Raw genomic sequence first — 13,111 nt, forward strand, 5'->3', positions numbered from 1 at the left:
AGCTAGGGAGGAAGCAGATGGAGTGATCCCTGTGGGCAACTGGCAGGACACAGTGCATTCGCCACTTTTGCATACATTTTGTTGAAATTAGCATCAGTGGCCAAATGAATACAGGCTCTTGAGTCTTCACAGAGTTCCTGTATCCTCAACAGCTCTTGTTCTCAACATTGTAGCATGACATGATTTCTTTTCATTCACTTCCCTGCTGTCGAATACTTGCAAACATGGTAATGCCAAAGAGGCAGACATCAGATGTACAACTCAACTTCACTTTAAACAAAAAGGACAGAAAAGGGGACTGCAGAAAATGTCTGTGATTGATCAGTTCAACAGAGTCAACTGAATGCAGATTAGAAGAACTGAAAGGAATTAATAAGGAGGAACTAGAAATACAGGTGTACAATGAAAATAGTCAATCTTATGAATATGGCATTTCATGGTTGGCTGAACAGCTGGAACAGGTATATTCAGCACACTCTGATTTTCCCTGCATCTGAGACTCCAGATATGAACACTGAATTAACTGTCCATGATTCCTCAGAGTTACCTGGGGCATGGTGGGTCTTGGTCTTCTACCTCCTCTTGATCTTTTTAAATTTCTGTAAATAAATTCACAAAGGGACAGACAGATTAAGCAGGTTCTCCTACACACATAAACAATCCACTGTACAATCCTAACATAGAAACGTCAGTTTCCTCAGTGGGAGAATAGGACACCGTGAGAGAAATATTCCAGGAGGCCTGAGGTCCTGTCATGAGAGAGATGCCTTGGTTTTCTTCCCTGAGCCTAGGAATGCAATCTCCCTGTTCTCCCAGATCATTATCCCAACATCACCTGTCCTGATTTTGTGCAAACAGTTATGCAAATTTTTCACATCAGTTGAAGGCAAATACCCCAGCTGCTTTCTAGAAGGAAAACTGCAATATTCAGCCTTCAATCATCAAATACTCACGTTGTTCATGGTTACAAGGATTTTAGACAATGAAATTAGAATGTAGGAGGGAATCTACAGACCCTTGAATGAAAATGAATCTTTGATGATACAAAGAGACATTGGCTATTCATGACATCTAGGAGTGACAAGGCCCAATCTTGTTTCTAGAAACATAACAAAAGGTAATGGACTGCTCAGCTAAAACAGGGTAACCTCAAAGACATAGAGAATGAGGCTAGGTTCTTTGAAACTTGGGTAGTATCTTTAATGAAAAGTAGACAAAAATGCCACTGGCGTTGGGCAGGCATAGAATCTCATAGGACATGGTTGGGGAAAGAAACTTGTAAGGAACACAATAGCTGGCAAGACAAATCTTATTCAGATTAAGAGGCCTGACAGACACCTGCTGGGCACGTGCTGCATAGGTTGGTGTGAATTTGTCAGTGTCGTGACAGTGGGCGCAGGGTGACACAGGCATGGTCTGAAATGAAGAAGAGAGCAAAGCTCACTGACCCACCCCATGTCTGTGCTTCCAACTTGATTTTTGATGCTGATGCAAATCATCCTGTGTCTGTGAGTCATGCCCACACCAATGACACATCTCAGTCCAGCCAGGGATGTGAGGTGCAAGGATTACAGAGTCTACTTGGGACACCAATTGGAGATTTATCATGTTCACAATGGAGTACTCACTGTCTACAAGAGCCAAGCTGACTTGCTTGTCTTCAAAACAGTACAAAGTGCTCCAGTAAGGGTGGTAGGAGTGAGTCAGGTCAGGAAGGATGGAAGGAGTCAAGTAACATCTATCCAGTGACTCCTGGGGGACTTCACGCTTGTCCATCCTCAGCGGTCCCCTGCTGAGCCTGTAGGGTAAGAAGGACTAACGATTAATCCAAGGAGTTTCAGAGCCCTAGCTGGATTTCATGTGAGGCATGAGGGAGTGATCGCAGAAAACAAATGGGTCAACCCATTAAAGAGTTAAATATTCTCTTCTTCTTGGTGGGCACAGTGTGGTTGCCATGGGTAGGTTGCAATACAGAGAGAGGGAAAGAGAGAGATGAGAACGAGAAAAGCATCAGGTGCTCAGCAAAGTGGCCAGATTTTGATTTTCTGAGGAAGGAGACTGAGTCTCTCTGTATGGTAGAGTCGTGACTTACCGAATATCATGTCCCATAACAGTGGCTTCATTCCTTTCTTTTAAATGATGTTAAATTTTATGTGTAGTGGCCAAGTAAACATAGGTTTTGAGGCATAATCGTATCGTCAAAATCGCATGTCATCAAGTCCTCTTTCTCTCAATATTGTGCACGGTATGACAATAATTTTTTCTACTTAATTTCCTTGCCTTGAAATGCTCACCACTGTGCTAATGCAAAACCAGCAGAAAGCAGATATGGGTCTCAGGCTGGTTGACACCATAAGAAGAAGATACTCACTTTAAGGAAATCTGTGTGACTGATTAGTTGTTCACAAGGTGAAGTGGTTTTATGTACTGAACTTAAGAAGTTAATAAGAAATGGCAAACATTACAAGTTTCACAATGAAAATGTAAAACATGGTTAAAAAGGATCATTTCTGGTTGGCTGCAGAGATGAATTAGGTATATTCAGGACTTTCTGGTTTTCTGTGGAGATGAGTTTCACAGATATCAGCCCTGAATAGACAGCCCCTGATTTTTCTCAATTACCTGGGAGCAACTGTTTCTTGTCCTTTCACCTCTTCAAGATCATTTTGCTTTTCTGTAAATAAATCAAGAGAAGACCCACCAGATGAACTTGATCACATTCATACATGCACAACCTTGTGTCCAAACCTACATAGGGGCATAAATATACTCGGTGTGATCACAGGCTATTGTGAGAGAAACTTTCCAGGAGGTCTGAGGGTGAGCCTTGTAAGAAGTCACTAGGTTTGCTTTTCTGAGTCATGGAGCAGATCTCCCTGATATGACAGGTCGTCATCACAGTCCCTTCTGTCTTGAGTCACAGCAAACTGTTAACTAACAGATTGCTAACAGATCCTGGGGATCTACTTTAATGCTTCCTAGCAGGTTACTGCAGTATTCAGCATGTTTCCTTCTGATAAGCTGTTGTCAGTGTTTTTGTAGAATTTACATTTAGAGGGACAGATTAAATCAAAAGAATCTCTAATGCTACATGGAAACATTGGCCTTTCATATGGCAGGGAGTTCCAGGGCCCAGCCTCCTTTCAGAGAAACATACAAAATTTATAGTGGTGTTCATGTTCTGGTACTCAGAGACTTCTTAGCTAAGACAAGCCTACTAAAAGCGGAGGGAGTCTAGCCTGAGAGAAGTGAACGAGGGTAATGACAGCTCCAAGAATATAGATAAGGCTGCCAGTGGCCTTGGACAGGCAGAGAAACTCAGGTTGTGTGGAGGGGAAAATTAGATTTAATGTGAGATGACAGATTAAATCTAAATCAGGAGGACTGGTGGATATATCCTTCACCCATCCTACAGAGGTGGGTATGAATTTGTCAGGTCAACCTTGGGTACAGTGATTTGCCAATGGAGCAAAGATGAAAGACAATGTGTGGTTTTGGACTAGAATGGAGCAGAACTCTGACTTACAGGATGCCTTCCTTAAAACTCAATCCTAGAGCCTGGTTCTAACCAGTATATAAGCACAGTGTCTTCCTGAAGGTATGACATCTGTCATTATGGACAAATTGTGGGGTGCAAAGAATAGGGAGCCTACCGAAGAAGCCAAGTGGGGTTTCATCCCATTTGGAATTGGAGTCATCCCTGGCAACATCCTGAGCAGAGCAAACTTTCTGTTCATCCAATGCCAGGAAAGAGACTTCACGATGCAGGTAAGAGTTGGACTTGTCATGGTGTCTAGAATGAGACAAAACACATTTCTCTGGTAAGTCCCGCAGGACTCCCTTCTCTTCAGAATCCTGCAGCTTTCTGATGTGCCAGGTAGGATAGAATGACAGAAGATTAGACCAAGACAGATTCAACATCATAGTATCTCAGGTGATCTGATAGGACACAAAGGGAGTGGTCACAGAAAGCAAAGGGGGATCTCCTCCAAGAGAGAAAAATGTATCCTTCTAAATGTGGGGTGGAGTGTGACTGTCCTGGAGACACAGCAAACATGAGCAGTGGGTGCTCAGTGCACTTGCCACAAACGAGCGGCTGCAGGAAGACCCACAATCTCCCTGTAAACTAGCATCAAGCATCATGACTTGCAGCACTGAGAACTAACCCGGGACTTCACTTCCTTTACACAAATTGCGTTGACATTACATGCAGCATCCAAGTGAACACAGCTCTTGAGGCATTCCCAACACACAGATCCTGTGTTTTTAAGGTCCCCCTTTTTTTTTTCAATATTTTGACATAGTACGAAATTTTTATTTTTAATTTTCTCGACTGCATTCAAATATTTGCCAACATGCTGTGAGAAAACATACAGAAAGCATACACGCATCTCACCCTGGAGTAGCCTCATGGGGGACCACAGGTGAGGTCACGAAATCCCTGAGTGTGGTCAGTTCACCTGGTTCAACTGATTGTAGGTTCTTATGCTTGAGAGGGATTAAGAAATTGAAACCTATTCAAGTACCACAATAAAGAAGACAATATTGTTAAAGGGGTAATTTGCAGTTGGATGAATGGATGAGACAGTTCTGTTCATCACTTCCTATTTTCCCTTGATCCGTGGTGTCCAGATGTCACTATTGAACTAACAGCCCACAAATCCACAGTTACCTGGGGGGCACTGGTGGTTTCCCCTCCTCTTCCTCATGATCATTTTGATTTTCTGTAAACAAATTCAGAAGAGCAGGTCACAGTAAGGAAATCACACTTCCCACAAGAGCAAATAAGTGTCCAGTCATAGCACAAGAACATAAATATCCTCAATGTAAGAATGTGACATTTTGACAGGATCATTCTGACTTATTTTCAGAAGTAGATGTGCCTGCTTTCCAGACCCATAGGACAAAATCTCCCTCATCTGGTAGATCATAATCACCTATCCTCTAACCTAAGTCTGTGCGAACAATTAAACAAAACTTTTTCCCCAAGATTTTCAGAAATTGCCCTAACCACTCTCCAGAAGTGTTGTTGCAATAGTGATTTATCTCATTATATATCATGGTCAATGAATGGTTAGAGAAATTTGTATAGGAGGCTGAACTGACGGATAAATTCTAACAATCCTTGCATAAAAAAAGAGTCTGCGGTGCTACACAGAAACCTTGACCACTCATGGGGTGAAGAACTCAGGGCCCAGCCTTGTTTAGGGAAACTTATAAGCAAGATAAAGGTAGAAGTGTTTCTGTCCTGCTTTCAAGGTGACTGCTTAGCTGGGACAAGCTGACCTAAAGGAGACCAAGCCTGGGGCTGAGAACAGTGAATCCACAGAAACATCTCCAAATACATAGGCAAGACTGTCAGTGGCCTGTGACAGGCATAGAAACTCCATGGACATTGTTCAGGGACACACATCATTATTGCATGTGACAAGAGACATAGGAACCGAGCCAGGAGGCCTGACAGATACCTCCTGTACAAAGGTGGCTATGACTTTATCACACCTGCCTGTGGTCCAGTATGCTGATATTAGGGCCAGGAAGACAAAGTCCATGCCATGGGCCTAGGAGGAGAGGAATGTTCTCTGACCCTCAAATAACTGTGTTTAATATTCCATCATAGTTTCTCTCTTTCTTTCTTTTCTTTTCCTTCTCTCTCTCTTTCTTTCTCTTTCTTTCCTTCCTTTCTCTTTCTTTCTCTATCTTCTTTCTTTCTTTCTTTCCTCTGTCTCTCTCTCCTCTCTCTCTCTCTCTCTCTTTCTTTTTCTTTTTTTGAGACAGAGCCTCACTCTGTCACTCAGGCTGGAGTGCAATTATGGCTCACTGCAGCCTCTACTTCCTGGGCTCAGGTGATTCTCCCACCTCTGCTGCCTGGGTAGTTGGGATGACAGGCACGCACCACCATGTCTGGCTAGTTTTTCATGTTTTTTGTAAAGATGGGTTTCATCACATTTCCCAAGCTGGTCTTGAACTTCTGAACTCAAGTGATCCACCCGCCTGGGCCTCCCAAAGTGCTGGGATTATAGGTGTGAGCCACCACACCCGGCTCCATTATACTTTGTGATTCAAACCAATATGTATGTATACAGTCTGTCCTCAGAATTGATCTTCCTCAGCCTAGACAGAGCTAGGAGGGACAAAGAATAGAGAGGCTACCTGGGAGAATGTTTAGATCTTCCTCCTCTTCATCATGAGAGTGTTCACTCTCAACAACCAGAGCAGAGTCAACTTCATGTTCCTCAAATGTCATTTTGGTGCTCCTGTGAGGCTGGTTGGAGTTAGAAGGGTTGTGACTATTTGAACAAGTGACAGCACATTCCTCCAGTGAGTCCTGAGGGACTTCCTTTTCTTCAGTCTTCTGCACCTCCCTGATGAGCCCAATGGGATAGAGATGACAGAAGATTAATCCAAAAGGCATTGCACCCCAAGAAGTCCTAGCTGGTTTTGAAAGGAGGCTTAAGAGATTGGTCCCAGAATGCAAAGGAGAGGTTCCTTTTAAGAGGGAACAGGCAATCCTTTTCTGTCTGCAACAGAGCGTGGCTTCCATGGGAACCAGAGAGGAAGACAGCAGCTAGTGATCATTGCACTGGGCAGATAGGAGCTGAGGAGGACGGAGACTTAGCTGTCTCTGTATGTTACAGTCTTGACAGCACACACAGAGAACCAAAACAGCTGCCACATGGTGTGTCTAAGCTGGGTTGTAGTTAACATACTGTGGCCATGGCTATACAGGTGTTTGAGCCATTGTAAACTTCAGAGATGGTGTGCCTTCTAGATTTTTTTAAAATTTTAATATTGTGATACGAAATGTAAATTTTCTTGTCTAAGTACTATATTTTGTGTTCAACTTTGCTAGGTGCTTCCTACTTCCTCTGCTTGTTGCCTCTCTGCTATTTATCTTTCCTAAAAAGAACCTAAAGACAACTGTGTAGAAAGCAGCTTTGTGTCTCCTCCTGGCTTTCACTACAGGGGAGAACAGGTCTCCTCTGTGTGTGCAGGAGGTCCCTAGGGATGGTGAGTTCATCTAGGGTGATGCTTACAGGCACCATGAAGACGATGGACAAGCATGTTAACAGGGCTGTTTCCTTGTTGGGTGAGCACATGAAATCAGTGCACTCTGCAGCTTTCTTTATCCTGCATCTGGAATCTGTGACTACCTTCACCTCTCTTTTATTCTTTCTGAGACCTTTTTCATATTTTACCATCCATTACCTGCTCCTGATTATTCAGTGTTACCTGGGGGCAGGTGATTCCTGTACTTTCTCAATCTCTTCATCTTTGTCGTCTTCATCCTCATCTTCATCTTCATCAGTTTGTGCAAATACAGATATGTCCATTGAAATATTTCCCACTTCACTCACTGCAAGCAGAGTGAGCCCTATGTGCACAGAGACATAGACATCTATATGTATATATCCACACTGTACTGAAAGCTCTCATGTTTTATCTCTAAAAAAATGCCCTGGCATGTTTTCCTGATCCATGAGGCAATGTGTTTCTGATCTGGAGGGTCACCATCAAGATGTGGCCAAATATTGAAAATACCTTTTCCTCTTCATATCACTGGAGGCTTGTCCAGCCTCTCTCTGAACTTCAGCAGCTGTCTCCCCAGTCCTGCCACAGATCTGATTCCTAGGCACAGGCTCTGTGTACTGTCACAGCTTGCATTTAGAACCTATATCTTTCTCTTAGAACAGGACAAACAACCTTGTCCCACAGTATTCCATACATTAGGGACTTCATGGGCCCTCCAAGTGCTTTCCACTGTGTTAACCGGGGACAATCTCTCCATGCGGAGTGCTCCTGTCTGAACCACTTCCTACCACCAAATGCCACCACATCAAGTGCCTTCTCCAACACCACACAGCGAGGGGCTTTATCTCATTGTAAATATAGTCATAAGTGTTCCCACATTCGAATGCAAGAGACAATTTGTTTGCCTTTACAGATTTAGAGACAGAAACCTAGGAAGGATAAATTAATCAGTTGCCCACAGTTGCTAAAGACATTGCTGAAGATAGAGCCTGGGAACATTCATTCTTAGTTCAGGGCTCCTTTCACTCTAACAAGCTGCTTCCTGTCACAGCCTCGTTCCTGTCCTTTAAAACTGGACGGATGCTGCCTCTTGCTCCAAAGACCACATTCCGTCAAGAAAGGAGGATACATTTGCCATTGTGTAACCTCCCCCCATGGGTTTCCCATCTTTGTTCCTACCCAAGATATTCTGATCATGTCATGGTCACAAATGTTTACTGGAAAGAAACACTACCCATAAAATTGTCATTGTGGAGGTGTGGAGGTCCGGGGACTTTCATAAGCCTGGAGCTGTGTGTCATCAGGGCCCGTGGCCACCTTACCTGGGCTCAGCTTGTGAACAAGGTGCTCTGCCAGCCTGTGCCCCTCAGCCAGCTGCTCTCGGAGGTCCTGACCCTGGGACTTGTCGGGGTCATCAGGAGTGAGGAGGGTTTTGAGATGGTTGTTCAGCCAGCGGGAGGCATCTCTCCCTTCCCGTAACTTCTCCCGTAACTGGGTCAGCTCTTTTGCCTAAGAGTGAACCAGGGCTTTATATTGCCTAAGGTGAGATATTAGAGAACATTTAATAATGGAAAGGGATGAGTGATCAGTTCTAATACTGCAACAGAGGTTTCTGTGAGAATATCCTCAAGGAGACCTCCAAGCAGAAGGTCAGAACATGTTTTGGGAAATGCCTGTGGCCAAGAGAAAGAAGAATACACACACACACACACACACACACACACACACACACATATACACAAACACACACATATATACACACACACACACACACATAGCCTTCTGATACATAAGAGAGTGCTTCTGTAAGATCCTGCAGATGTTCCATTCATCTTTTTCTTCTGTAAGTCGGTGTCTTCCTAAATCAGTTCCAAAAGGATGTCCTTTGAGTTCCTCACTTTGGCCATGGGCATCTCTATGTGAAAATTCACACAGTGCATCTTGCAGTGACTAGATACAAAGCCATGCACAGAAATGTGGCCAGGTGCAGATGGGATGAACTGGAAAGATGAAAGAAGAAAAGAATGACAGGGTTAAGAAGGCAATATTGATTGAACGAATGAAACACCACAGTCAGTCAGGAGGTGATTCTGACTAAGAGTAAAGGTGGTGGTGATCGCACACTGTTCTGAGTATCCTAAATGCTTCCGAGTGGTTCACTTTTTTTGGTTTATTTTGTGTTATTACCTCAACAATTAGTGGTATTAAGAAGAGAAAACAAGGCTTAAGAAACAACTACAACCCATAACTTACTAAGATGACTGTTCTCTGTTTTATAAATATTTGTGTGACATACGTCTGCCATGTAAATTCTTGCCCTTGTCCGGGCCCAGCTCAGCTCTTAGTTCTCCCAGCTGAGTTGCTGCACTTCAGAGATTCACACCCCTGCCCATCTGCCTGCCCCCAACGGGGCCCGCTCACCTGAATTCCTCAGCTTGCCTGAGCTTCTCTGCCAGCTTCTCCATGAACTGCAGTTCATCCCTCACCACAGAGTCTATGATGTCTTTGTACTCTTCACACTCTGAGAAAAGACAGACACGCCTGCCTCAGTGGAAGGCGGGACATGCTGCTGGTGTCACAGCCTATAGGGCAGGCAGCAGCATCCATCCCAAGGATGAAAGCAGCTCCAGTACCAGGCTCCAGGCAGGCATTTCCACATCTTTATTTATCAACCTCCCAACTTTCTGGCATCTGATACTCCCCAACTCAGGGATGGAGAGAAAGAAACTCAAGGGCACATCAAGTAACTTGACAAGATGATTCACCTGGAACAAGGCAGAGTCAGAATTCACAGCCCCTGAGGTCTGACTCTGAATCCTGGGCCACTTTCCCAAGCCTTGTGGCCTCTCCTGTAAAACACTGCCCTGGGGCATGAAGTAATGTTATCCTGTACAGTTGGAAAGACCCTTAGCACTATGGGACTCATGGTTTCCCTGGTACTGGATATTTCAATCACAATCATGTCAAACATTTAAAAAATCATATCTGGATATAATTGCATAAAATATGAGGCACAAGACCGTGAGGCTATAATAGAAATATGCCCAAGTACTAATAAAGTTTGAATTAAGTTAGAAACAGTAGAATGAAGAACTAACAGATAGTGTTTACTCTGTTCCAAGAACTGTTCTACGAAATTTACAAGAAATAGGTCATGTTATTCATTGCAGTAATTTACAGAGGTAGGTATTATTATAGTACCCAACGAGCAGATGAGGAAACTGAGGCACAGAGAAGACAGGCAAGTTGGATGGAGCCCAGGAGACTGGCCCAAGGTCCCTGCTCTGCACACTACACTGCTACCTCCACAATGTCTTATGTGCCATCTTTCTTCCTCTTTAGGAATAAGAGCCTGTGCCCCAGGAAGCAGCACTTCCCTCAAACCGGGACACTCCCTGCTTTGAAGGGTGTCACAGATGCCACAGTTTCTGTTAGGAGCAGTCTCTTCTTTAAGCTCCTTGGAGTGGGTACTCTGAATAGTTGCCATGTTTCCCCCAGGGTCCCCTGGATGGAGCTTTGCCTATTGGGCCTCAAAGAAGTTTGAACTGAATGGAAGTTCATTAGTCCCAGACATTTAGACCAATAGACTAGATGTTACTTGTCTGTAGAACCTTATATGGTACAGAGAGTATTCTCATAAACATGATTTAGCCTCTTACTGAGGAAAACAGGTGGTTCCATGCCTGTGTCAGAAGACAATAAGTAGGATTTTAACTCTAGTCCCACCTCACACCAGACTGCAAATGTGGAAAAGTTGCTAAATACTTTGTGCCTCTGCTTTCCATGTTTAACAAAATAAGGTTAAAACACCCACTTCTATTTTCCTAGAAGTATGGGAAGGATGAAATTAATTTTGATGAAAAGACTGTTCAGTTTCTCAGAACACAGGCGATCATTCACATGTTCGTGATGGTGAATCTATAGAACTTATTGTATTTCTTCAGCTGGTAGGCAGTAGCTTGAGATATAAGGAATTTCTCTCTGAGGTCTTGGAACTGCTGATTGCTCTCTGCCAGCTGGGAGCGCAATTCCTGGTTGATTTCTAGGATGTTCATCTCTGGCCTCTGGCTGGACAAAGGGTCGGCAGATACCACCATGCTGACATTTGTGGCAGAAGAGGTAGAGCCAGGGACTGGGGAGAAGAAACCCAAACACATGATGGGTCAAAAACTAGTGAAATCAATTAGGTTTAATCAGGACTGAGAGATGACAACAACTAGAATCGTTAACTTACGGTTAAGAAAAAGTTGATCAACACGCCACAACACTTTAGAGTCCTTAACCTCAAAAACAGGGACCAGGATGCCTGAGCTCAGAGCTGAAGGCACTGCCTGTAGCTCCAACTCTGACAAGAGTGAGGGAGGTAGCAGCCAGCGTGCCAGGTAACGGTCTGCAGTTGCAATAACAGAATTAGAAGGTGGGGGTGTCATGGAATCTTAGGAGCCCTGCATTCCAATTGCCCAGGCTGTGCTGAAACACTAGGCCCCCTGGTCTCACCTGAGGGTCACTGATGGGGACCATTTCTTCAGCAGTCACTCTCAGTATTTGTGCACCCTTGTGACAATGCCACAGGCCCACCTCTTTCCCAATACGTCTAAGCATATTCCTCATTGTTCATCTCTTGTGTGTATAAAATCATCAAGGTAGGGATAGTTTTCCAGAAGGTTATATTTTCTTAGTGGTAGTTATGAAGTCACCCCACCTTCATTTTAAGGTAAAATGATCTTAATGTTTTTCCACAAGTGAAAGATATCAAACTTTTAGTCTGCTATGATACCCCTCTGGGTCTTCTGCAGTTTTTTCTGTATCAACTGAAAATGAATGAATAATTCACTTTTAAAAAATATTTTCTACCCTGTGTCAGTATTCTTGTTGCATCCCATTGTTATGTAGATTTCTTTTCTCTTACTGGGGCAGCATCTTGGCTTTTCATTACACTTAAGACCAGTTTGACATCCCTATGTCCAAAGCTCTTCCTGTATGTGTGGGTTGGTTTGCTTTTTTAACGTCACTGAACACTTGTTTCATACTTGTCACTTATGAATATCATTCTGGGCCCAAAATAGCTCTTTTCAAGGTGTCAAGTGATCAAAATCATTTGTATATATCCCCTGAAAGCATGTGTGACCATCTATCTTGAGCAGTCTTGTAAACCTGTATCTATTTTGTTGTTTTCATTTAGTTTTCACATATATTGAAAAGAACAGGGCCATGAACGCTTCTTATGGAATATTGTTGGATATATATACATTTTGAGTTGCTCTAAACAATTGATGTGTGGTTGCATTCCACTAACAGAACCTGGCAAGATCAAGCTAATGGTTAGGGGTGGTTGGTGATCCTCAGTGTTCCTGTGCAGTAGAACGTGAGTTTGAGATGAGAGGGATGAGTAGGGGAGCGTGATCCCATGAACCACCTCCTCACTTTCTCAGCTTCCATCCTCAACTAGGTTTTGTGAGGCTAGAACTTGGGAAATTGTCCTGTAGCCCAGGTCTCCTAAGTTTGGCTGGTGGACTTGCCTGAGTTGAGGGTGTGATGAGTGTGACCACGGGCTACCCAGCATTCATGTGGAAGTGAAGGGAGGAGCACTGGATCAATCCTATTGGAAAGCGTGCTTCTCAGCAGCCCGCACCATCCTCCAACTACACTGTGTAATGACAGTGCCTTGAGATGTAGCAAAGGCTGTAAATAAATCTATTTTCTTGTGTGTGTGAGACCTGACACCATATGGGAGGAAGAAAAATTTGCAACATTTCTTCTTTTTAAAAATGATGAAACTGCAGGTCAGAAAGTTATATGGCTTACTTGAGGTCAACACAGGGATGAGTTTTGAGCACTGCCAATAAAAGCAATCACAATAATTATTCAGTAATTATTCACAGAATTCATATAATTCAGTGAATATTCATATAATTATGAGTCATATTAATTGAACAATTGGTACCAGGCATTTTCCCCAAAACTGCACATATTTAGACAGTGTATTTTAATCATAATCCTTAAGGTAATGTTATTATCCATAAGAAACAGGTAAGAAACCTGAAGAAGAGGGATAGCAAATCATGTATTTGGCCATATT

General features: G+C 43.4%; 1 protein-coding gene across 1 annotated transcript; it reads right to left on the reverse strand.

Annotated features, from left to right (window-relative positions):
* Positions 1-190: 190 nt before the first annotated feature.
* On the reverse strand, positions 191-11,486 carry LOC100435424 (putative neuroblastoma breakpoint family member 5). Its single transcript, XM_063723853.1, is given in 12 exon segments — positions 191-359; positions 548-599; positions 1,629-1,798; positions 2,623-2,674; positions 3,654-3,793; positions 4,673-4,724; positions 6,154-6,365; positions 7,234-7,312; positions 8,355-8,569; positions 9,454-9,553; positions 10,964-11,164; positions 11,267-11,486. Coding segments are annotated over 12 exon segments (1,638 nt in total). The 5' UTR covers positions 11,463-11,486.
* Positions 11,487-13,111: the final 1,625 nt, after the last annotated feature.

This window comes from Pongo abelii, chromosome 1, assembly GCF_028885655.2.
Source record: "Pongo abelii isolate AG06213 chromosome 1, NHGRI_mPonAbe1-v2.0_pri, whole genome shotgun sequence".
NCBI lineage: Eukaryota > Metazoa > Chordata > Mammalia > Primates > Hominidae > Pongo > Pongo abelii.